Source organism: Rhipicephalus microplus, chromosome 2 (genome assembly GCF_043290135.1).
Source record: "Rhipicephalus microplus isolate Deutch F79 chromosome 2, USDA_Rmic, whole genome shotgun sequence".
Lineage (NCBI taxonomy): Eukaryota > Metazoa > Arthropoda > Arachnida > Ixodida > Ixodidae > Rhipicephalus > Rhipicephalus microplus.
The window spans coordinates 86236015-86262726 of record NC_134701.1 but is presented as its reverse complement, the minus strand read 5'-3'; the positions used below and the strand labels follow the sequence as shown (position 1 = coordinate 86262726).

Sequence of the window (26712 nt, the reverse complement as noted above, 5' to 3'; positions counted from 1 at the left end):
ATAGAAAACACAAAGACCCATTTTTGGCATAGAAAGTAAATTTATAGCGAATTTAGTCCGCACTGTCTAGGACACCACTTCTGGGCCATTTTAGGCACTGTGGTAAGTGCAGCTGACCACTGCAAAAAACGTCATACCATCAAGAAGCCACGACGTTGACGAAGGCTGCATATGAAACTGCTTATATGTGTAAACTTGTGACCGATAAATGGAAAGCTAGATTACAGCGATAAGCACTGACCCTACTATACGGCGAACAGAGCGTCGGCTACCGATCGACTGATCACCGTTCGAATGGGCCGTCTTTTATAGATCACGCGTAGAGCTTTGCCGTCTTCGCCATGGTGGTTGCGCTATCTCTGGAACAAGCCTAAGTGTTCTTGTCTGGCCCACAATCTTAACTATATGGTTTTCTACGATCTTGTAGCTTCGCAAAAATAAAGCCCTATGCTGTGTCCAGAACTGCTGGCAGTCTTGGTGGGCGCAGCCAAATACAGCTAAGCTGAAATAACGAACGCGCGTAGCTATACATTACAGATGTGGCTTAGATATGTGGGGTTTAACGTCCCAAAACCACCATATGATTATGAGAGACGCCGTAGTGGAGGGCTCCGGAAATTTTGACCACCTGGGGTTCTTTACCGTGCACCCAAATCTGAGCACACGGGCCTACAACATTTCCGCCTCCATCGGAAATGCAGCAGCCGCAGCCGGGATTCGAACCCGCGACCTGCGGGTCAGCAGCCGAGTACCTTAGCCACTAGAACAGATGTGGCTTAAAGCGTATTTTTCGGATACAGCCAGTACGGTATTTTCTCGCACTAGATACTGCATCTGAGAACGGTTATAGTCAAAGTTAACATAGCCTAGACAAAGTCTATTCAATGATAATATTGTTTAACGTCTCAAAACCACCACGTGATTATGAGAGACGCCGTAGGGTAGGGCTCCGGAAATTTTGACCTCCCTAGGTTATTTAAAGTGCACGCGTTAAATCTGAACACACAGGCCTACAACATTATCCCCTTCATCGGAAAGTGTATTCAAATAGGTCGCGAAGGCTCGAGTTCAAAGCGGTTCAGAAGCTATAGCCAGCGACATAAGCATGTGAGCTGCGATTGAAGCGCAACTATGTGTGGAGGTAACAAACACTAACACTGAAAAAAACAAGAAAACAAGTTTAAATAAAAGTCGAAGAAATCAATAGTTTTTACAAATCCAATTTCTTTTCCACAACAATATTATGTAGGCGTAATTAGCAAAGAATTTATGACAGAATAATATTACGAAAAATCAATTTTAGAGCGCCATCTGATCATGCTATTATTACTCAATGCCCTTGCCCTACATGGTACATATTCTAAGGCCTGCTCGTAACATTCGTCTGCGAAGACAGACCCCCTCACATGTTTTAGGGTTATGCGCCTGTTTGCGTACTCTGTTGTGCACGAAATTGTTAAGTGCATTTTATCCTTGGTGAACGACTTCGGTGCAGTGTCTAACGGGCAGCGGAAGGATGCGAATTGCATTTAACGCTGAATGCTTTCGTCGGTAGCTGCGGAAACAATGTGCTGTGAAAGGATGCAATAGCCAGAAACGTATGCCTGGTGACCCATGTCTTCTAGACAAGAAACAAGGACAATCGTTCGAAAAGCACTGCTCGCTGGACTTCATAATTGAAAATTTTGTTGAAGTGCACTAAAAACGGACGGACAAAAGAGGCTGACAAAGACAGCGCTTGCAAGCACTGTCCTTTTCAGCCTCTTCTGTCCGTCCGTTTTTTAGTTCGCTTCAACAAAATTTTCAGTTATTAACTTAAGCCGACTGGCCCAACTTGCCATCTCGCTGCATTTTCATCAATAATTCTGCAGCCCGATTGCCTTCTTGAGCATGCAGTGTCTACAATTCGCGTTATCGGTGAACAGGTTGCCAAGATATCTATCACGGTTCAATTCGCATGTCTTAATTCGCAATTCGCATACGTAGAGGTAATTTACAGGAGCATAATGTAAAAAAACATAAAGCTGAGAGTGTGCACAGACTTTTTGGTTGTTAATACCATTTTGTACAGTGCAATAAATTTTAGTTCTTGTGATCATTGAATAAAACTAAGTTGTCATCAATTTAGCGTGACGAGGGGTTATTTATTCCTGTTAAAACAGACGATCACAAGCATCGTGCATGCTAAAAAACCTGCGTATGTGTGAAACAAATAAGCCACGCTGCAGATATCACATGCATACGCTGCTACGCTGCTGTTTGCCTTAATTTTTCGGCGAAAGATGCCACGAACGGCGAATAAAAGTTCGACGAATAGGTTTCCTTGTAAAACTCAGGCAAAGTGAATGGTAGTACATTTAAACATCACAATTTAGTCATGAGTCCATATTAGGTTAGCTGGCGTTGACTTGAAGTGCACTGGTGGATGAATCAGCGGAAATTGCGTTAGCGCGACTCTTTAGTGATCAGGTGCCATTGAAAAGTAATTTTAGATCATATTTCGCAATAGTGCACACGAAATGACGTCACCTGTTTACTAGCTAATGCGTCACATCTGCATTACTTCTCGTTCTGCCTGAAGTGTTCCCTTCTCACAGAGATGGCACTAAATACCATGAGCAGCTACTCAGTCGCCACCTTCTGACCGTTCGCTTCTGTAGAGCCTTCGCTAGCAGTCTATATATACCTTGGCCTAGCTGCCGTTAAAGCTTTCAGAGTACAGCTCAGGCACTAGGGCGTGGAAATATGAGGCTTTCGATTCTCTAGAAAAAAAAAGCAGTATCACTTGCCACGCTTGAAGACAAGAGCAGAGGGGAAAGGAAACACGTGTTTGAGCGATAAACGCCTAGGTAGCCCTGCAATGCTTGAGTAGATGGTCAGCAGTGCAGTCCACCATGCCTAAATACGTATCGGCTGGGTTCGTCCTGAAGCCATTAATAATATAGAGGGCCACTTCTCACAAACTGTAAATACCACATCATATGAATGACTTCGCATACTTTCAGCAGTTGCTGTTTCTTAGATAAAGTGCTATAGGTGAAACGAGAATACTTTTATTATTTCAAGCGAAGGTTTCGAAACTACAAGGTAACTACGTAAGATGTGTTCTCATGTATAAAATATGTAATAAGAGCTTGCGGTGTCTAATGATAGGAGAAATTCATATCGTCTGTAATGATCAGATACTCGCCTGCAGAGTAGAATATATTGCTTTAATTCTCATAGCGCACCAACACCCCTAATTATCCGCAGGTGTAATTTTCCGTGTAAGTGCAAAGTAATATCAATAATAAATTTAAGTGGAACCCTTTCCTAACAAACCCCGATTTTTCCCTTTTTTGATTTCATGCCTTCGTCTTTTTAACTGCCTAGTTTTGCACACTACAGATCCTATTCATTGTTCACAAGTGTTCATCTGTGCTCTGCAAATTTACCCAAGCATTGGCGGCACCTGTAATGATTCAAGCAGAGAAGCGGACCGAGCTGAAAGTGCTTGGCCTTGTATACTATGCATGTTTATATAAAAATCTATTGGAGGCACCTGTAATGATTCAAGCGGCGAAGCGGAGATAGCTCAACGTGCTTGGGCCTAAATACTATGCGTGTTTATATCGAAAGAGCCGATGCTACATTTTCCACGTCATCGCGTAAGCGATAAGTGTCTAGCTGTCATTAGTTAATAATACTGCATAGCAGAAAACCTAGCTCTACAATTTTAAAAGGGCTTATTTGTACCAAAAAAAGGAACCCTGAGGCGTTACATTGAAATATCAATGAAAGGGTACCTGCTGAATGCATTCACACAACACACACAAAAGTAAAAACGCCTGAAGACATTTTCGCAGCTATATATGCGATTGCACAATATTACCAAGTGTAACGACTACAGTGCTGTGCTCGGGCTAGTGCGCGAGATCGGCTGACACAAAGAAGAATAGGCATTGTCTGTTGTCTCCCTGTTTACACTTTGTTGAATATTAGGGGAATGTCGGGAGGTTTGGCACAGCTGAAAGCATGGGACTACTCGTGTACCTCTCCTACAGTTATTTCTGGGACACTTGCAAAATTCTCACTCGATGCCACTAACATACCGACAGCCATCGTTTTCGTCGTTTTCAGGTGCCAAAAGTAAGTTTGTGCTATCTGAGTATCTGCTATCTGAGACTGAAGCTGCTTTTAATAGCAAGTGCCAACTTGTCTCCCTAAACACCCATCATCGTCGTACTTTTTCCAAAAACAACTCTAGGCCAAACGCTCGACCTATTGCCATTGAACGCTGTTTACCTTGGGCAATGTACCTAGGAAGGAGCGAGACAAATGAGGTGCGTGTGGAACGCGACAATGTCTCAGTCCTCTCGACAGTAACGTTCCTGCTGTGAGCAGTGATAAAGCTTTATTTCATGGTTAAACCAAATTAGCCCAGCAAGCCGTTATTTTCACTTTTTTTCACACGATAAGCTTTTCAGTATTCGGTGCCACGAAGGTCAGATGAGATAACACATAGGCAGATTACATGCCATTTGCGCTAACAAGGCCCGTACTAAGGTGACGTTATAAATATTCACAGTGTTCCATTACGAGGCTTTGGTTACCTTCACGTTGTTGTTTGGCACGGGTTAAGTGCTAACAATCAGCTACAGTAGGAGTGCTGGGAACCACGTTCAGTAAATAGGGTGGGCGAAAGTGCAGCGTGAGTCGCACGCATGAATATTTGCAATTGCAAGTTGTTGCTAATTTCAATTTTCATAAAGATGCTAAGGGTGCACAAAAAAACATCTCGACAGGACTCAAGCATCAACAACTAAGACGCTTCAAGCTGTGAGATCGGTGTGCGACCAAAGGAAAAGTATAGCTGAAGTAGCAGTAGCTCTGAAGATATATAAATCATCTCTTAGCCAAGCAGTCAAGAAATACAAAGATAGCGATGACAAATATAACATCTTGTTCAATACAAATTGATTTGCGGGATCATTTTTACAGCAGAAGATGAAATGCTCTTGAAGGAACATCTGCTGATGACTAGCAAAATACATTACGGACTTACGAGGATGCACTTTCGCTCACTTGCGTACCATAATGCAAAACCCTTAAACCGGAAGTTCCCAGCATCGTGGAAAGACAACACTTTCGCTGCAATAGGCTTGATTATCGGTTTTAAGAACCACCATCCTGATATACCCCTTCAATTGCCAGAAGCGACAAGTCTCGATAGGGCAACAAGCCTCAACAAGCACAATGTCGATGCCTTTCTTTTAAACTTGAAGAGGCTCTACTACTGACACCACCTTGTTATTCTAGACCGCATCTACAATTGTAGCGAGACATGTTTCACAATTGCACACAATCTACCAAAGGTAGTAGCAACATGTGGAGAGAAGCTAATTGGTCAGATCACATGTGCAGATCATGTCTAATCAGTGGCCGTTTTGCACACTGTCAATGCAATAGGAAACTCCACTGACACTGTTATTTTTTCTCTGGTGAGATACAATCGTTTTTTTCTGAAAGTTGCCCCAGCTAGAGGTCTTTGTTCTTAAACAGATCAGGATCGATGTCTCCAGTGAATTGTTTTTGAACACGCTGTAAGACACGCAATGTGCTCAAGGGAAGAACTATAGTTTTTGTAATTCTTGACAATCATGAAAGCCTCGTCAGCATCAGCACCATTACCAAGGCCAAAGAAAGCGGCATCATCTTCCTAGCCTTACCTCCACACTGTATTCACCGCCTGCAGCGAGTTCAAGTATCTGTATACGGACCATTCAAACCGCTTTACAACGCTTCTTTAAGGATTGGCTCCCTAACAACCCAGGGAAGACCATCTCCATCTACAACCTTGCAGAACTTGTGGGATCCGCCTACGTACTAACGGTGACACAAAAGTACATAATCTCAGGCTTTCAACCAAATGGGCATTGGGCATTTCAACAGCGAGCCTTTCATTGTTGATGACTACATGACGTCGTGAGTCACTGAGAGACCGACAGCTTCCCCTTGCGGATAAGTATTCCAGCAAACAACCACCAATGTCAGTGAAACGAGCAGCGGAAGCCTTCTGGAAAATGTTTCAAGCACCAAGGTAAACAGTAACATATTTCGAAGTGTCTCTGCAGATGTATACACGCCCTCTATCGATGAATCAGCCTCGACGTCAACTGCTTTTCTTAGCCAAATTGTTCCAATTAACCTTCGGCCCTTCCCTACGGCTGCACCAGGTATGACCCCAGAACAAGCAACGAAGTAAGGTACGACAAAAATCCTTACATATGCGCCAGAGAGGCGGGCATTTCAACAAGAATCCATGGAGAGGCAGCCACGACGGAGTCAGGAAAAATGACCGCGTAGCGCTCTTAAGACTAGAACAAGCACTCTCCCACAGAAGAAAAAAAAAAGTCTGCTACGGGACTCCAGTTCTACAAGTGAAGAAGAGACTGTGGCCGTTCTTTGACAATTCTGACAGGGAAATATTCAGTTTAGGTAAAAAGACCAACATTTATAAATTCGATTAGCCTAATAAACCTGTTCAAGCTACAAGAGCCGATTTTGTTCTCGTCAGATTTGATAAAGAAATCTGATATATATTGCATGGGTAGAGTCGAGAGCAATGCTACCATTGACGCCGGTGTCGAGTTCTTGTTAAATAAAGAAGAGAGCTGAAGTTTTTAATTTCCTCCTTAGAAAGGTACGAGAACCATCCCAATAGCGTATATTATTCATTTATTTATTTATTGAAAAATACCTCACAGGACCAAATGCACCGACTAAAGGGGGTTACAGTGAATGCGGAAGTAAACTTGTAAGGAACAACTATACAATACAGGTTAATGTACAATACAGGTTATAACAGCATAATGTGGTGTAGCAAAAACTAAAAATTCATTAGGCCAGCACCACTTGAAACAAGAGATTGCAACTGGCCGATGAAAATAAAGGCCCACATCTCACAACATAAAATAGCCGAAAGTTAAACAAGTAAAACAACCACACGATGCTATATTAAAGAAATGCACTTCTAGTTTTTGTCGAAACATGTTAGAATGACTATCAGAGGCGATATTGTCAAGAAGATCATTCCTCATGCGTATGGCTTCCGGTAGTACTCATGTGTTTACCGTGTTTGTGTTACCAAACATGTGCGTGGAGCTCACAAGATTATGTAACCTGTGTGACGCATAGAGGGGACGTTGAAGGTGCAATGACCATGTTTTTTTCTGTACACGTACTTATGAATTAGCCATAACAAAGACACGTGACGGAGAACATGCAATGCTTGGAGGGGATGATCAAGTTTAAACTCAGTCACACTGGAATGGATGTAGTGGTTCTTATAAATGTAAAGGGCGGCTCTTTTCTGGATTGCTTTCGGTATAGTAATTTGATAGTGAGCGGAAGCGAACCAAACAGATGAGGCATATTCAAGCTGCGGTCGGACGAAAGCAAGGTAAGACAGTTTCCGAACGTCATATCAACAATGACGGACGTTTCGGCGTAAATATCGTAATGTTTTGGAGGCATTAGCGCAAGCAGAAGAAACGTGTTACAACCAAGGAAGTCCTGGTGTAAGGTGAACGCCCAGATATTTGTAGGGTGGTGCCCGCGAAAGCGTGTCATCTTGTGAGTGGTATGAAAAGGCGGAGATGGTATGTTTTCATCCAAAACAATGAACTTTGCATTTGTTAGCATTCAGTATCCTAAGCTAAGTGATACTCCAGCTGGAGATAGTGTTTATATCGTTTTGAAGGATGCGGTGGTCATTTCGACAGTTTATGGTTCTGTAAAGCATGCCGTCATCATTGAAGATTCTGATACTTGAAGATATAATAGATAGGAGATTGTTGATGTGGATAAGGAAAAGTAATTGGCCAAGGATGCTCCCTTGTGGGACGCCAGGAGAAACATATGAAGAGGGAGAGATATAATTAATAACGGTTGTGAACTGCGTGCGGAGGAAAAGAAAATTTCGTAGCCAAGATATAAAGTGAGGGAGTCTAATTAGAGGGAAGATAATTTTAAATAAGGCGGCAACGGGCGACACGAATCAATGCTTTGGCGAAATCAGGGAATATGCAATCTGTCTGTAAGCCACTGTTTATGTTGTGATAAATGTCTGTGGTAAATTCTAATAACTGTGTTTAGCATGATATGCCTTTTCTGTATCTGTGCTGCTTTGGGAAGATAAATTTGTTAGTCTCGAGGTGACTGTCGATCGGCGTGGGAGGCGATTACGAGTCCGAGAAGTTTGCAAAAGATAGATGCAAGTGAGTGACATTAGGTGATTTTTTAGGTGAAATATTATTTCCTGATATTAAGATAGGCACTACTTTGGCAATTTTTCAGTCGTCTGGCAACTTTCCAGATGAGAGAGATCGTCAAAAATGTAGTATAATGCAATGCTAGATGTGTAAACAGTGTTTGTAGCAACTTAGAGTTGATATCATCCAAATATTGGCTGATGAAGATGCGTTATCTGTTTATTTCGAGACGCGGTACCATCCACCGTGGTTTTGATAGGCTGCATGTGCTAGAAGTGATAGTCAGGAATATGTGGCACATTGGAATGATCTTCCTTCATAATACAGATGAGAAACATGCATTAAAAGCCGTAGAACACTCGTAATTTGAAAGTTGGATAATATTTTCAACAAGTAATTACGACTGGTTAAAACCATGGTCTGAGGATATGAGGCGTAAGAATTTCTTTGGGCTATTTTGTGAAAGGGAAGGTAAGTTGTGAATATATTTATCTTTGGCATTGAATATTGGTTTGCAGTAGTCTGCGAAGCACTGCCTGTATTTGTCCCAAGCGTAGGTGCGCAGCAGTGCGTTTCGCGTTACAGTACAGGTGTTTTTTTTCAGTTCTTTGCTTACGGAGGGATTCGGTGAAGCAGGGATTGGATAAAGCAGCCTGCACCGAAAGGCATAGGGGCACAAAGTGTCTACAATCAAACTTTAAGTTTGATGTGGATCTTTTGGTTTATAAAGTACGCTGAAGGCATTAGGACGTAGGTGTACGGATGTGAAATTCATACCACGTGATGTCCCACTTTACCAAGAGAAGGAAGTGAAATTGGACAAATTTCGGCAGCTATAATATTTACAGCTACGCCAGACTTTGCAGAAACCAGCGATTCTTATAAGTGTCTGTCATATTTCAACCTGCGTTGTCATCTACAAAACATCGTTCTGTGTTCAAAATAATTAAAACTAAAAATAGTTTTGTGAAAAGTTCCCAATCTTCCTGGCTCTCCTCTACTGCGACAGTTTCTTTTGAATGGGTGGGGTGGGGCCAAGGGGAAATGAACTGCTGTCCCGTCTCATCTTCGTCAGTGATGGCGGTGGTGCCTCAGCTGAGGCTCGAAGCCCTTCGATCCGGCTGCAATCTTCAGCTTGCCATTTGGCCCACATGCTATTCGGCTAGCTTGTAGCTGTTGAAGCGACCGCATGCAGCCATGGTAACGGCTGGCCCAGGAGACTGCGTGACGGCTGCTCCAAACGACTGATCTCAGTTTCTCTCCCTTAAGCGTGCGTAGTGATCGATGGAAGCAATATTTAGTTTCTTGATATATTGTCAAAACAGGAGCCGCAGTGGAGCTCTTTGCCTGCGCGTTTTACACGCATCCTGTGGATTTAGGCAATAGGTTCGGGTAAAATATTTGACATCGCCTGGCTGTGGTGAGTGTATGTTATCATTACCTGACGTCGTTGTCCGTCTGCTGTTGAATACGCTAGAAGCTGAAGACATTTATTTTACTGGTATTATCTACGATACGCCTTCTTTCAAAATATTCATTATTAATATTGATTATGTTCAGTTATATTTCATGAAGAGCCTTGCTGATGTACACCTTCTATTATCAGTTCAAATTTTCTTTTTGAATGTAGCCGTAAACCAAGTAGAAGATATGAGGCTCGTTTTCATAGCAGTGACTGTTGCTTCGATGTTGGCCCATGTCACCCACGGTAAGAGGCTTGCATTTTTAGATTCAGACCACAAGCAGCTCTTTGTTAAGAGCTACTTTCTGCTGAACAGTATGCAGGTGTTTTTACAGCATAAGTATGTAGGTGTATTTATGAATCTTAGGATGTAGTTTTGAATAGTCTGATAACTCTCAATAGCATATTGAATATTCGATAACGTATCCACGGCTACTATGTGTCATTTTTACATACTAGTCTACTTTTTATGTGTAACAGCACTGATCTATACGTTCTGCAGGAAGTAACCCTGTGTCCATGAAATCTCTACATATCACGATTTTAAACGGCCTCATTTCCAGCAGTCATATGTTAGAGTGATAGAGCTAGGCAAAGTACGCGCCAAACAGAAGTATGTCCGCAAGGCAGGCACTATATGCTAAGTTTAGCAGAGGAAGATTTAAAATCCACTTATTGCTTCAAGGATCTCTTCCAACCCCTTTCACTAACATAACATAACAGAGCATAAACTTCAAGACAGCACCCTTAAAATTAGGAACATCCTACATGGTTTCTTCATGGAGTCCACACAGTGCTTTTCGCTCCCAGTATACTGTAGCAGTTACAAGCAATTTTTGTTATTGAGGTTTAGTTAACTAATCTCAATAATATTTCGAATCGCAGACACACTCAGCGAATCGTCAAAATAACAATGATGCATTCATGGCCTGCGCAAATCACAATTAACTTCTCTATTTCTTGCAACTTAACAATGAAGTGTTAATTTTGTAGTGATATATGACAGCTTGTACAATTTTTGTAGGCGTTTCGCAGCTATAGCACCGTTGGACGTGGACTCAGCCACGTTGACACCTATACTCTGCTCCACATGTTTCCTTCAGCGCTATAGAGGCTACAGGCCTCTCAGTCGATAGCAAGACCACTTAGCCACTCTACATGTTCTTTTGCATCATGTCGTCTGCTCACCGCATTGTAGTTATCATGGCTAGCTTATTACCTTAAAATGCAGTAAAGGTAATAAACAAGCAACTACACCGGGAACTTGAAGAAGTGAGAATTTGTTGCTCTGCTAGAATCTCATGTGAGCGGCTAACTTCACTTGAGGCTGTTTTTCTCCAACGCTGTTCGTTTCTTTCGTATGTCTGTTTCTCCGTCGACGCGTTCCTTCACGTCTCCCGCTGCAACGCTCCTTTTCTCTGTTTTAAATGCTAAGCATTTCTAAGCAAACTTCTGCGACTTGGAGCGTATCTATCTATCTATCTATCTATCTATCTATCTATCTATCTATCTATCTATCTATCTATCTATCTATCTATCTATCTATCTATATATCTATCTATCTATCTATCTATCTATCTATCTATCTATCTATCTATCTATCTATCTATCTATCTATCTATCTATCTATCTATCTATCTATCTAGCTAGCTAGCTAGCTAGCTAGCTAGCTCGGTGGCTACGCCACGGAACAGTCATCTAACTCGCTCCTGTTTGCCATAAAGGTGTACGTGATGCTCACCATTCACGCACTTGCCTCCGCCTCACTGGGCGCAGTGCCCCACAGACCAGCAGCCTGTGAGCCTTTGTGGCTCGATATCAGCGTGGATACGACTACCCAATGCGGTTTCAACATCGATGCGCTGGCCTGTCAAGTGGCGCCCGCGCGCGAGGAACTATGGATACGGGAGCCACTAGTAGCCCAAACGTTATCAGCATCACCAACAGCTATAAAACCGGAACATTTCTCGATTGTTCTCTGGAATATTGCCAGTGCTGAAGCTATTCCGAAGAGCAACCGGTTGTAGCAAAACAACCCTTTATGTGTCTTTATGATAGCCAGCTTTCAAGGGCCCTCGTCCAATGCAATCTGGGTGTAAGCATTCCACAGATCCAAGATACTGAATTTTTCTCCTCCTCGCGAATTCGCGAAGATGCCATCAATGACTGGCAAAAAGTATCGCTGCACTTTACACACAGGATTTAACGTTACCCCAAAATCTCCACAAATGCGCTCAGTGCCATTGCTCTTCAATACTGGTAGTATTGGTGTTGTCCGTTCTGCAATTGGTACCAGAAGTATTAAGCCAGGTTCTGCTAGCCTATCTATCTCACCAGATGCCTTATCTAGCAGCGCAAAAGCAGCCTTTCTATCCTTGCAAAATTTTGTGACTGTCATTTCCTTGATGTAGAGCTTAGCTCGTGGGCCCTTGACTAACCCAAGACTTTCCGTGAATACGTCTGCATTTTCGGCCATTATGGCACCAGTTCCTGCTGCCTTATGTTGGCTTGACACGCTGGCTGGCGTAGTGACACGCAAAACCAGTGTTCCTTCTGCTGCAAGCTTCTCTAATAAGTCTCGTCCACACAGGCTGGGACCTTCACAATCTAACACGGTAAGGTTACACTCGACCTCCTCCGACATATGATTTGCCTTCATTGCCAATGTGCCTGACACAGGTAGTTTGCACAGGTAACAAGAAAACTTTAAATGAGTATTCTGCAGCTGGGACCAACGGGTGCGATGTGCCTCATAAGTTCTTCTAGGAACTATGAAGACAGGAGAACCTATGTCCACGTTCATCTTTATGGTAACACCATTCCATGTCATGCACCATCTCATGGGCGGAACCAGGGGCTCAGTACCAGTGACGGACTAGATTTGCAAAGGTCTAGAGTCACTGTCATGCCTTTCGTCTGTATTTCCTGCAGTTGCAGCTAGCGTTTTTCTGGTGCCACCTGTCCTTGTACACATGCTCTTTTGAAAACATGTAGCAGCTTTGTGACCATAATTGCCCCAGCATTTACATTGCCGCGGCCCGTTTCTTTGCTCCTCCGTTATAGTATCAGACGCGTGCCGTTCGCTAACGTTGACAACCGTCGAAATATCCGTGTACTTATCTATCTGCTGCGAACCGTCTTCTGCGCTTTCCGCAGCAAAAGAAAGGGCTTCTGCTTTTTCAAGAGTCAAGTAACTTTTCGCTAGCAACTGTTCTTGCAAACTTTTCGAGCGAACACCACATACGATCCTGTCTCATATCATTCGGTCTATCATGAACGAAAAAAATGCAGTTGTGGGCAATCTTTCTAATTTCAACAATGAGCGCTTTCACGGACTCCCTTTCCTCTTGCTTACGGTGAGAAAACTTGAAGCTCTCCGAGATCTCATTAGGCCTTGGGGTATAAAAGTCATTCAGCGTTGCTACCACTTCTGTGTAGCTGAGAGAAGTTTTCAGACGGTGGTGGTGGCGAAAAACATTTATTGAAACTAAATACATTTATTGGAGAGGGACAACCTTAAGGGCTGACCCTTTACAAGCTCTAGGAAGAGTCTCTAGTCCAGGACCCTGTGGCTTCTGCGGCGGCACGCGCTCTAGCCACGAGGGCTCTTTGGCCTGCCAAGGCCGATCAGCCGAGCAGGACAACCTCCCAGCTCTCTCGGGTAGGGGGTGTAGGGGAAGTGATTGGGGGGACCGCCGGGTTAGAAGGGCATGCCCACACTATATGTAAAGTATCCGCAAGCGAATGGGCACAGTGCGGGCATTCCCCAGAGAAGCCCGGATCGAAGTGCTTAAGTATAGCCGGGCACAATACTGTGTTGGTGTAAAGGCGCAAGAGCCAGCGCTCGTCAGACTTAGTCAGGACCGGTGCTGGGGGCGGAAACTGGAGCATGTTCGATTTGAACATCGCTGTAATTTCGCAAAGGAGGTTACCAGATTAGGTTCTGGATCATCAGGCGATAAAGGGCGAGGCGGCCACGCTCGTCCTTTATCAAATCAAGCGCGCGGGCCGAGGCATCAGCAGCCTCGGTACCACCTAGTCCAGCGTGAGCTGGAGTCCAGATGACGAAATGTGAATTTGGGCGGTCCGTGTAAGCACAGCGCTTAAGGATTCGAGCAGCGCAAACGGTGATACGACCTTTAGCAAGATTCTGACACGCGCTCCGCAAATCAGTAATAATTAACCGCGATGCGGGGTCCGCTGTGGCAAGAGCTATGGCGACTTCCTTCGCATGAGTGATGTCCGTGGCTTGAAATGTGAGCCCTTGCACGGGCACGTTTCGATGGACTACGGCCGCTGTGTACCACCCCCCACAGTGAGGGCCGGACACGTTCATATAGAAGACTCCAAGACGGGACCTATAGCATGCCTGCAAAGCTGTAACCCGCGTGGTTCGCCTGCCTTCGTGTGTCCCCCTAGCCTTGTTTCAGAACAGAGGCTGGATAACCAACGCTCCGCGCCAGTCCTCTGGGATCGCGCTTCGCTCCTCTCCATTGTAGGTGTAAAAGATATGGAGGCGGCGTAAGAGACATCTCCCAGCGTGCGACTTGGTAAGCCGCAGGTACTGGTTGTTGAGATGGGCCTCTTTGAGTTCCTCGTACGTGTTGGTTATGCCCAGCTCTACAAGATGTTGGTTAGACGTCGTGATCGGGAGGTCTAGGGCGCGCTTGGATATATTTCGGAGAACGCTGTCCAGCGTGTTCTCATTGCATTTGCGCAAACGTAGGTAGGGTGTCGATTGATTGATTGATTGATTGATTTGTGGGGTTTAACGTCCCAAAACCACCATATGATTATGAGAGACGCCGTAGTGGAGCGCTCCGGAAATTTTGACCACCTGGGGTTCTTTAACGTGCACCTAAATCAGAGTACACGGGCCTACAACATTTCCGCTTCCATCGAAAATGCAGCCGCCACAGCCGGGATTTGATCTCGCGACCTGCGGGTCAGCAGCCGAGTACCTTAACCACTAGACCACCGTGGTGGGGCAGGTAGGGTGTCGAATAAAAAATTCGACTGGTCACAAAAGCGTTGGCGAGGCGTAGAGCATCGCGGCATCTGAGACCTCCTCGCTTGTTCGAGACTCGGCGGACTATGCGGCCCATCTGATTCCCGACCGTACATAATTTGCGCAGGGTGGTATCAACTTTCCTGTCTTGTGTATAAAGAGCCCTAAGACGCGGGTTTCTTCGCGTTCCGGGATAGGCCCGGTGTGTAGGGAAAGTACGATTTGAGTCGTGTCTTTTGGTTTAGGGCGAAGATGCACGTACTACGATTTCGTGGAGAGCATTCGAGGCCGCAGCGATGGCAGTAGTCATCCACGACTGATGCTGCTTGCTGCAGGCTGGCCTCAACGATGCCAAAAGAACCGTGTGTTGCCCATATCGTGATATTATTGGCACACAGAGCATGCTGTACACCACGTATATCTTTCAGCGGTGGGGGGAGACGAGCCATGGCGAGACAGAACAGAAGGGGAGAGAGGACCACTCCCTGTGGTGTTCCTCGAGTACCTAGAAGATACGAACCGAACTCCTTGTCTTGAATGCGGAGGTACGTCTGCCATTCCGTCATGAACTGACGGATGTGCCTGAAAGCATTACGCCCACAGTCTGTTTGAGACAGATGGGTAAGAATTATTTCGTGGGTAACGTTATCAAAAACTCCCTCGAGATCCAAGGCGAGGACTACTTTGTCGTCGCTGGGAAGTTCTACCGGCTCAATAACGTCACGGTGGAGTTGCAGGAGAATGTCCTGAGCAGAGCGATGTGGACGGAAGTCGTACATTTTGTCGGCAATGGTTCGACGGGCCTCGAGGTAATTGGAAAGCCTATTCCTGACCAATGTTTTCATAAGCTTCCCCACACACGAGGTTAAGGAAATGAGTGGGATATTTTCGATATTTACTGACTTGCCCGGTCTCGGAATAAAAGTTACGAGGGCCGTTTTCTAATCACCCGGGAGCACTTCACACCCCTCCCAAATTTGATTGAAGAAGTCAAGGAGGTGAAGGTATGCCAGGTCTGGGAGGTTCGCTAAAAAGCTTAACCGTCACTCGATCCCGACGCGGCGCTGTTCTTTGCTTCAGTTTGGACAGGGCCGCCTTCAGATCGTGGGGTAGAAAGCAACGATCCAAGTCTGCGTTCTCTGAGCCTGCGTATAAGTACGCCGGTCCGATGGGGTCCTGTCGACCACAGAGATATTTATCCTGAAGAGCCTGTGCCGATTTATCCGCGTAGGCGTTGAGCACGCGTTGAAGATGCTTTTGCATTTCTGTGCGGGTTTGGGTGGGGTCTATGAGGGCCCTAAAAAAGTCCACGTGTGGCGGTTTGACATAGGCTTAGCAGCATTGTTACAGCGCTCTACCCAATTGGAGTCAGCGAGCTGGGCCGCGTACTTGAGGGCTGCGATGCGGATTTTGAGCTGACGATTAGGCTTCTGTCGGCAACATTGGTGGACGAGGCTATGCCGAGCCTCCCAGAGACGGAGGAGATAGTTATTTATCGCCGGAGAGACCTCTGAGAGCTTAGCCGTCTGCTCAGTTTGGCGAAGCGATGTTACAAGGTGCTGAGCCCAAGTGGCGTAGCCTTGTTGAGCTATGGAAGCCGGAGTCATGTACTCTGATCGGAACTTCGTACAGTCCGGAAGTTTCACGTGTTGGTGGGGACGGGTAAGGGGCTACGTCCGAATGATAGTGAGGAGAATACAGTAGTCACTGCCGAGAGCTTCCTCAGTGTTGAGCCAGTCTCCATGCCTGATATGCTTGGTAAGTGTAAGTTCAGGACATATGTCTCGACTTACAGAGTTTCCAATGCGGGTTAGGTGTGCAGGGTCAGTTTGGATGGTGAGGCCCAGGGTAGAAATAAGCTCTGCAAATTTTCTACCCCGCCGTTCTTCCTTATGGTAATTCCAGTGGGGACTAGGGGCGTTAACGTCACCTACAAAGACTAGCGGTTCCCTGCCTGCCACTGCAAGGGCTTTGCTAAAAACAGCATTATAAGTTACGTTACGGAGTTTGGGTGAACTGTAGATGTTTAGGATGTTTAGGGACACGTTGTGCTTCCTAAGCGGAAGGATAGTCCCCATAACATGTAACTAAAGTGGATTGCAGTCGAGATTTACCTGGTTGGTGGTGTAAGTTCGATGCACGCAGACAGCGGTTTGCGCATCCATTTGATCCACGGTATAATTTGTGAGGGAAGCGTGCTGCCCGGCTCCTGAAGGGCCACTACCCCAGGTGAATGTGGATAGGTTTCTAAATAAAGCCGCAGAGCAGCCCGCTTATTGCGTGCCTTAAATCCCCAGAAATTCCGCTGTAGGATTGTAAAAAGATCCGAATTAGCGTGGTAGACGCGGCGCCACTCTTCCGCACAGGGCTTCAATCGTCTTTGACCCCAACGCAGCGGCCAGCAACGCCCTCTTCTAAGCTTCATCGGTAACTTCACTAGTTTCAAAATATGCTTCAACTTTTACAAGATAAGTATTTCATTTAACTGTTCCTGCTGGAACTCCGGGAGCGTGCGTGCCATAGCCGTCACTTGGGTTTCGCGCTGAGTCAGTGTTGCAGAGCTCCTGTCGTATAGTCAGCGCTGAAGGGCCAGCGACGCTGGGCTAGCGTCGGCATAAGTGTTTTCGGTGGGTCGCATAAACTCGTCGCCACTGTTACTTGGGCGACAGAGACGCCACCGGAGACATGATCTATTCGGTGTCACCAGGTAGAAGATAGCGTTTATTGACCGCTTGAAACATATCATGAAAGATGAAAATGGGGAGGAGAGGGAACAAAGAGAGAGAGAAGACGCGTGCAGGTGCTGTTCTGCGTCCACTTTGACAACCGCAGGCGTTGCAACAGTAAAGTAGCACGGAAGCCCTGCTTTTTATGAAGGAGTTAAGGAGTTTAAAGGGTGCGAAGGACTTTATTCATACAAAGCGGCCGTAGTGATTGTTCTGTCACGTTTGTTGTGTATTGTAATATGTTCATTCGCCCCCCCCCGCGTGTGTGATGTCCAACCAGAAATAAAGAGAAAAAAATGGCAGCATATCCACAGAGTGAATGATGGAAAGTGGGGCGAAGCATCCGTCCGTTCATTCGTTCTTGCTTACGTCCGTCCTTGCGCACGTCTTTGTGACCGTCGAAGCGCCCATTCGCCTGTCCGTGCGTGCGTCTGTTCGTGCGTCCGACATTGATTTTTGCGTCAGTTCCTGCTTTCGTCCTTGCATTCCCTCCTTCGTCAGTCCATGCTTTCATGCGTCCATTCGTCCGTGCAGCTATCCGTGCGTCCGTCCATGCATCTGTATGTGTGTCCGTTCGTCCACCTATTCAACAGTCCAAATACCACCATCTCCCATCTTTTCGTCATATATTCAGCATATGCACCACCATCCAGTGGACATTCTAAGGACTAAACAAGAGGTGGCACACACACACACTTTTTGACGACTTGCACTTCGTGTCTACTTCCCACCTTTCACCACCTCGAGTTCATGGTATATACTAGTTCACTGTATTCATGGCACTGTCGCCCAACGCTCGCTAAACCTTTCTAAAACCAAGGAGGTTATGACCAGCGAGTATAACGTAGCAACCCTTTCTTCTCAGATAGTGCTCACTGTACATCCCAATGGCTGCTAAGGGGGAATGAGGGACAGGAGAATTCGGCTCTTAGTTAACGCACATGCTGCAAATTTTTTATTGTTCAACAACGCAGAGAAGAAATCTCTCACCGGCATCACTTTGGAGGTCAAAATGTAGGACTGGTTACACACTACGACTACTACTACGACTACGAGGGATGAACGGGTGCCGCTATAGGGAGCTTCGCCCCTAAAAGAAAGCTCAGTTGGTAGAGTACCGGGCGCTTCTCAGGCCTTCCCAAGAAGGCAGAGGTTCCACGCATGGCGGGGCAACTCTTTCTTGCATGTTTCTTTCTTTCCCATTTGGTGCTTATACTTGGAAAACGCAATGTAGCGCAGAGCGCCCTCAGTCACTAAGTTTTCCTGACTAAACTTGTCGACTTTCCCGCATTAAATTGTCTACAGAATTGATGGATTGACGAACGGTAATATTGGGTCCTTCGGAACGCACTGAGAAAAAAAATACTTTGACAATGTGCTTGATTATGCTGGTTGGTGTTGCATGGTAGACGAAAAAAGTGCTTGACAGAGAAAACGACAGGAAGGCATAGAAGAGACGACAAGAGAGCGCTAATGAGTGAAGCACATAGAAGAGCCCGATGAACTAGAAGTGAACTGAAAAAAAATATTTATGCGTATTCCTGCCAATGGTTTCATTGAACTCATCGCACAGATACGCGTACTTTTTACTAGATATATTTCTCTCTCTTTTTCGTTGTATGCAGAGGAGAAGGTACGATAACATATATGGTGTTTATTCACACAAGGGCAAAGTGATAGCCAAAGAGAACCAGTATATGAGACAGAAGACGGGGGCGATGCGTATGATGACTGTCTATATAGAGGCACAATGTCCTCGCCCTGCCGGCGGGTAAAGCAGAATAGTATTAAAATCTTCCGTGTGATAAGAAATGTCTATAGATAAAATGAGCGACTAGCGGTGATATGAAAAGACGACTTATCATAGATGTCTCTTGAAGCCTTTGTCTCCAAGCGCCGCGAGACAGGTGCTTTGTATTGTATCATCTGCAGCCACGACTTCTTTTCAAAGGCCGCTCTACAGATTACAAGGGTAGCTCACGTTGAAACTACCAACATCTTTTGAAAACTCGAAAAGTGCCTGAGGATTGAAAAGTGGATTCCTACCGAAGAATATTGATTGATAAAGTGGTATTTGTTTCCGGTAAGGTGATGGGAAGGGCTTTTTCAATGAGTGTTTGATTCCTCGCACTGGTATAAAATGTGGAGAATGGTGAGTGGTTCACCGCATCTCTCACAAGAGTGGATCACAACCGGACAGAAGACACGAACGTGTGCTAAGAGTGTGTCCTCATCTCAGCCTTGTAAGTTTTACTTCTGTATAGCGTGACTTCAATACTGGCGGCCAGCCACCAAGATGTCTGTTGGTCATGTGTAGTTAATTTTCAGCTTGGCAGTTTCATGTGCTTTGCCAATAGGCTCTGTGCTGTCATTTCAGGAAAGGTTTGAGGTTTAGTGAGGGGTGGCTATGGATGTATAGGCTATGTTTTCGCTGACGGATTCCGCTAGCTGGTCCGCTATTACACTACCTGGGATTTCGCGGTGCCCTGTCAACCACTACACTATGACTTGTCGTCTGAGTGCATAGAATGTGCATTATAGGAAGTAAAGCGAAAAAAGACCGGTATTTAGTGCTTTATAAGACTTTCCAGAGCTTTCACCACGCCTAAAAATTCTGTGTAGTGTACAGCCATTTGTTGTTGCAATTGTTTTATGTCTTCAAGAGCCACAAGTATTGCCTAAGCTTCTGCGGTGAAGATGCTTATATCAGAATGCAATAGGCTGGCATAAAAAAAGATGAGCCGACACCTGCGTACGACGCAGATGCGTGAGATTTTGAGGCATATGTAAAGAAGTCAGGAGAATTGAGTTTGTGTTGAATCTCCAGGAAATACGCGCAGATATCTGCCACAGGTGCGTGTTTCGCAACTTCCACGAAGGTTGTATCACATTCTATGAGCTGCCATCGCCAAGGTGGCAGATGTTGCTGCCACCAGACGCTGACCAAGAAGGGGCACTCTCGTTTTCTCAGTGAAGCCTCTCACACGAAGCGAGTAGTGCTTCTGAAACGAAGGATGGTAATCAAGGAGTTTCAAACTGGAAAAGTCATTGACAGGGTATTGTGAAGGGTGTTCTTCTCAGCGTTCGCTTTGAGGTAATACACAAAAGACATGTAAGTTCACTGCAGGTGCCACAACGACCACTCGATCGATTCATCATACAGGCTTTCATGGAACTAGGGCGAAAAGCACCCGAAAAAAAGGCGAATGCACAAATGATGGACTGGGTTAAGCATTTTTGCAGCACTTGGTGCTTCAGACTTAGAGACGATCCCCCGATATCCTAGGCGCGTGCGTACGAGGTTTTTATAAAGATTAATCAGACATTTTCAATCACTGCCTTATGATGTCCGCGACATCATCTTTAGTACAATCATAGCTTCACGCATTTGTTCGTGAGATTTTCACGTGCGGTACAAATGCCAATTTATGTGTAAAATTATGCCTAGATATTTGTGGGCAAGTTTTCAGGGCTAGTCGCTAGCCACGAAGATAAATTATCGGATCAAAAGGGAACCCTCTTTTTCTCGTAAATAGAACAAATGTGCTGTATTGCTGGTTAAAGGTGGAGTGATTTTCATCTGCCCATTTAGTAGCATTAATCAAACCAAGCTGCAGCTGCGGCTCACACTTTGCGAGATCACAGCATTTATAACCAATCTGAATGTCGTCTATATATGTGCAATAAAACGCATTGCGTGGAATGTACGAATGAATTGTTTTCTTTCTTACAATAAAAAGAGTGCAACTCAAGACACCACCTCGTGGCACTCCAGACTCCTGGACATATCTTCGTGACAATACATTCCCCACCCGCATACGAAAAGTGTGGTTGGGCAAATAACTTCGAATTGTGGTCAGCATGCTGCCTCGGACACCAATAGGTGAACACGGTCTGGCAGTATTCCGAAACGCCAGCTGGTCCCATAAGCCTTTTTCTTATTGAGCAACAGCGGAAGAAAGGGCTGATTATGTCCATAAGCATCACGGATTTGCGCCTCAATTCGTAACAGCTGGTGAGTGGTGGATCTAGCCTCGCGAAATATGCACTGCTATAGTTTCAGTAGATTGTAGTAAAATGTTGGAGCTGGAGGTTGATCATCTTTCCAAAAGTTTGCACAGGGAATTTGTTAGTGCGATCGGCCTGTAACTGGCAACGGAAAACGAATTCCTACCTTGCTTTAGAATGGGAATAGCAATGGTTTCTTTCCAGACAGACAGGATCTTGCCGTAAAACAAAGCGGCATTATACTGGTTGTGAAAAGCTTTTCGAGCTTCAGAGGGGAGCCGTAAAACGGCCGGAGCCTGGGGAAGATATGTTGCAGCAGGTTAGTGTTTCCTGCAGCTTAGCTACGACGAAAATTTTTGTATGCTTTATGGTTTCTAGAGTAGCGCTCTAGCTTTTATTGTTACATTATTGTTTTGTATCGTTGGATTGATGTAGTATAGTGTGACGAGATGGAGACCTGTACAAAGCGTGCACCACTACAGTTCACCTGGTCGTCCAAGCTTTCTCCTTGTGTGTTCACATGTGGAAGTGAGTAAGGTTGCTCTCCTACTATTTTATTGACCATGTTAAACTTTCTCGCCTCTTCTGTATATGAATTGATTCCGGATAAAAACTTATTCCAGCTCTCCCTTGCACTCTTCTGCCTTGAAACCAAATGTTCTTGAAATTGTCAAGGTTCTGGGCTGTTGTTAAGTTGCGAAGCAACTTCCATATTTTCTTACGCTTTTTTCGAGCATCTCAACAGTCACATTTCCACCAAGGGACCCGCCATTTGGCGGAAAGTCTAGTTTGTGGGATACACTGTGTTGCAGCATAAATAAGAAAAGTTGTAAAGAAATCTACGGCTGCATCTATACTTAAGTCACTCATGTCTGACAAGCCTATGTAAGTAACTTTTCGAAACTGATCCCAGTCGACCTTGCGTAATTGCAGCACCTTCTTTGAAAAATTGTGTGCTAAGAAGTATCGGAAACTGGTCACACCAAGAAGCATTGGTAAAGACTTTTCATTTGAGTAGAAACAGTAGCGATGGGTATTTAATGCTGACATGTATGAATGAGTGGTTATTGTTGGCCAGACTGCCATATACTAAGTTTTTCTGAGTCAAAAGACAAGCGCTTGAAGGTAACAGGAGGATTTGGGTGCACGTTAAAGAACCCCAGGTAGTATAAATTTCCGGAGCCCTCCACTACGGCGTCTCTCATAATCATATAGTGGTTTTGGGACGTTAAACCCCACATATCAATCGAAGGTAACAGGAGATCTTCAATAAGGTGACCTTGTGCTTTGCAGGAACAATCACCGCAAAGGCTGCCATGTGCCTTCAAGTCCCCAAGGAGCAGATAAACTTCTGGAAATTTGTCTATTAAAGCCTGAAAGTCTTGTGTTTAGAGCTGCTGAGGCGGGGGTATGTGAAGAGAGCAACTGGTTACCAGTTTATCGATGAGGATGGCTCAAAAAGTCACAGCCTCAAGAAATGTTTGAAGTGATAAGTGTGATCATGCAATTCGTTGATAGACTATTATTGACTACGTGACCAGATAATCTTGATCTTGGTCTTTTCAGAATAATATATAATGACGCAAAATGTTAGTGTTTTGACTTTAGGTATTTCTTGTACACACAGCAGTTTTGATGAGCAATTGTGTAAAATTTCTTGGACATCATCGAGTTTTCTAAGCAGTCCCCTAACGTTACATAGTAGAATTTGTGTTTCCATATAGGGCATGAAGACATGCTGAGTGTACGAATTGAGAATGGCTGATATCTGATGCTGAGTGATGAAATGAGAATGGCTGATACCGTCCGCCCGCAATTTTGTTTTACCAATTGGCTTCTACTAGAAAAATTTGCTGTTGGGTAATAATTGAAAGCCCTTTTCAAACCTGGTATGCCTTTGCAGGAAGAGGCATTTCCCTCACCTTTAATTATGGCTTTTTTCTTGAGCTGGGAATGAAGTCTGGATTGGGACAAAATACCGTCTAAGTAGCTTTTCACCGAAGCCTCAGTGGTGAACGGACGTCCATATCCACACTTGGTCTCCGGGGTGGTAGACCACTTTCCTTTGGTGGGTAATATAGCGTCGTGCGTGCGCCTGCTCCTGCTTGCCGGTGTGCAGTCGTGCAAGCTGTCGAGCTTCCTCGGCACGCTCCGCAAATTCCTAAAGGTCAGTTGCCAACTCATCTTTGTCTTGAAATGGTAGCATGGAGTCGAGCATGGTCTGCACTTCACGGCCGTAGAGAAACCAAAATGGCGTGAATGGCGTTGTATCTTGCACGGTGGTGTTGTACGCGAAGATCAGGTAAGGCAAGATCCAGTCCCACGTCTTGTGCCGTACGCAAATTTACATTGCTATCATGTCTGCGAGAGTCTTATTCAGCCACTTGGTAAGCCCGTACGTGTGGCGGAGGGTACGCGGTTGTCCTTCGGTGCCTGGTGTTACTCAGTACAAAATCTTCGTTCAAAATCTGTGCCATGAATGGTGTGCCTCTGTCCGTTACGACGCTAGAATGTGCGCCGTAACGTATCACGATGAAGCGCATTAAAAATTGCGCTACCTCAGAGGCCGTGGCTCGTGGGATCGCGTGTATATAAGCGTAACGTCTTAAATAGTGGGTCACTACGATCACCCAGTTGTTTCAGTTATCAGGCAGGGAAAATTGGCCAAGAATGTCCATGCCGATTTGTTCGAATGGCATAAAGGGTACTTCAATTGGCTGAAGTAAGCCAGCCGGCTTAACAGATGGTTGCTGTCACCGCTGGTATTTCCGAAAGCCTTTGACGTAATGTTAGACGCATGCCGAAAGTCCAGACCTATAGTACTACTCACTCACTCGGGCAAGTGTACGTGCGTTGCCTAGGTGGCCAGACGTGGGTTCGTCATGGCAAGCGAAAAGCACGTCGTCTCGCTTGTCCCGAGGAACCACCAAGGGGTAGCACGGTCGTTCGAACTGGTGTTCTTCTTGTATTGCCCAGGGAAAACGACATCAACGAGCGAGAAAGAGGACGTGGTATGGTTGCGTCGTGGCCCTCTAAGTGATCAATAGTTGGTGAAATTGATTCGTCGTCGTGCTGTCATCTCCTCAGGTCCGACGAGATAATGTATCTTAGGAAGCTTTCGTCGTCTTCTGCCCCCTCACTGACGAGACGAAGGGGTGCCGTTAGCAAGTGTGTCAGGGTCTTCATGCTTACTACTGGACTTTAAACGATGGTGACGTCAAATTCTTGCAGGCGCAAGCTCCACCGTTCTAGTCGTTCCGAAGCGTGTCGCATGTTTGCCAACTAACAGAGGGCATGCTGGTCCGTCCCTATCTTGAAGGGACGACCATAAAAGTACGGGTAAAGCTTGGTGATTGCCGACACTACTGCGAGGCACTCTTTCTCCGTAGTGGAATAATTCACCTCGGCGAGGGATAGGGAGCGGCTGGTGTAAGCTATAACTTTTTTGATACCATCCTGACGCTGAACGAGCAGTGCGCCGAGACCAACGTTACTGGCGTCAGTATCCACCTCCATGTCAGCTCGTCGTCGAAATGAGCGAGAACGGGCGCTGATTGCATGCGCTGTTGCAGTTCAGCAAACGCTCCTTGTTTCTCGTTGTCACACACAAACGGTGCGTCATCCCTTGTGAGGCCTGTCAGGGGTTCCGCAATCAGTGAAAAGCCGTCAATAAGCCACCGATAGTAGGCGCACCAACCAAGAAAGCACCAGAAGACCTTTTTATCGACAGGAGCTGGAAGTTAGGCAACAGCGGCAAGCTTGCCTTGATCGGGACGGACTCCTTCAGTGCTAACTACATGTCCTTCGGCACCTCGAGTTCTTCGGCACCTCGATGGTAAGCGAGTCAACCCCCAGAAGTCGGTCAAGTTAGTTCTCCCGGCGAGGACTTGGAGACCATGCGGTAGAATACCACTGGGGCTGGGGCAGTGATGAAAATCGCCTCGGCGACAATGATCGCGACTGGCACCCGGAGGAAAGTGGTGCAGGGTGCTGCGCGAGGTAGTTTTCGATGTCGCGTGGTCGATTGCCGTACCAGGGTGAAGGCGAGTACGCAGAGAAGCCGCGAAGCCCAAGGAGGCGGAGGCATGAGCACTGGCAGTACAAGTGATCTGCTTCACCGCGGTGAAAGCACAGAGGCCGGTGGTTGCATAATGAGGCCGGTGGCTGTAATAATGAACTGGGTGTTCCGAATAATGGCTGACTGGTGCGGCACAAAGAAGTCGTGGCGACACATGCCTGTTGTCGTAATACTCTATTGGCTGCGCCGACTGGAGCAACATGAAGGGAGGAGTGCGAACGAACAATGGCGGAGAAGCCACAGGCCTCCGTAAGGCTTCCGCATACATGGTCGTCTCACGGCGGTATTCAAGCGGACTGGCGTGAAGTCGTCAGGGGGCGAGGAGCCCCGTAATGCCTGGTGCAGCTCCTCTCTGATAATCACAGCAATGAAGCCAGACGTAGGGTTAGGTGTCACGCCGGCCTTCCGCAGCTCTTGGCGCACCACGGAACGAATACGTTCTTGTAGGCTGTCGTCGGTTACAGTTGTGTCGAAAATGTCTGCAGCGCATATGCCATTTATATGTGTGTCATACCCCCGCAGGGGCGTCTGCGCAAGCAGGCGTTTGGTGTGTAGCGACACCACAGACCCGAGCTAACGGGGGGTTTTGACTCCCTCCCACGCCTCGCCGTGCGTGGCATTGCCATGTCCGGGAAAAAGGGGGTCCTAGGGGTTGAGCCGACTCCGGGTGATTAGACCTTTAAGGCCCCCGGCAGAGGCAACACACCCCTTTGGCCCCTGCTTCACGTAGATGGCACCCCTCGACATACCAACCCAGGAGAATTAGCAGTCGCCTTTTCCTGTATCTTTCTCCCTCGTGATCTTCGTTTTTTCTTTCGTCTAATCTATCCTGTCATCTCCTCACTTCTGTGTACTTCCATCTTCCAGGCGGCAAAGGTTAACCTTGTGTATGTGCCCTCTCTTGGTCACATAATATTGGGTTATAGCGGCTTTGTACAGCTGGTGCTGGCATGCCCTTATAATTGTGCTGCCACGTCCCCATGTTGGTCTCGATGGTGGGCGGCTGGCAGGGCTGCCGAATGCATATATGTATTATGGCCTCTTTTTCATTTCCTAAACTGTCTGATCGCCCTCCTCCTAAGAGGGGGCGCACCGAAGCAACACTGAATGTATTTATACAGCCAAAAGAAATTTTCCCGCGCTTCCATGTTACCCACTGCGAAACGCAAGAAAAGAAC

The 26712-nt window shown here is 45.9% G+C and overlaps 1 protein-coding gene and 1 pseudogene across 3 annotated transcripts in view; both read left to right on the top strand.

The window, feature by feature from the left end:
• Positions 1–26712, top strand: part of LOC142785149 (uncharacterized) — a 128613-nt gene that overhangs the window by 12214 nt on the left and 89687 nt on the right. For 2 of the 3 annotated variants that reach the window (XM_075883605.1, XM_075883601.1), the window contains exon 3: positions 9883–9960. The exons of the other annotated variant lie outside the window; for it this stretch is intronic. In XM_075883605.1, the coding sequence (XP_075739720.1) occupies positions 9903–9960 (58 nt within the window). In that variant the 5' untranslated portion in view covers positions 9883–9902. The remainder of the gene's footprint in view (positions 1–9882; positions 9961–26712) is intronic. 3 annotated transcript variants of the gene reach the window in all.
• On the top strand, positions 4293–5586 carry LOC142790179 (uncharacterized; annotated as a pseudogene).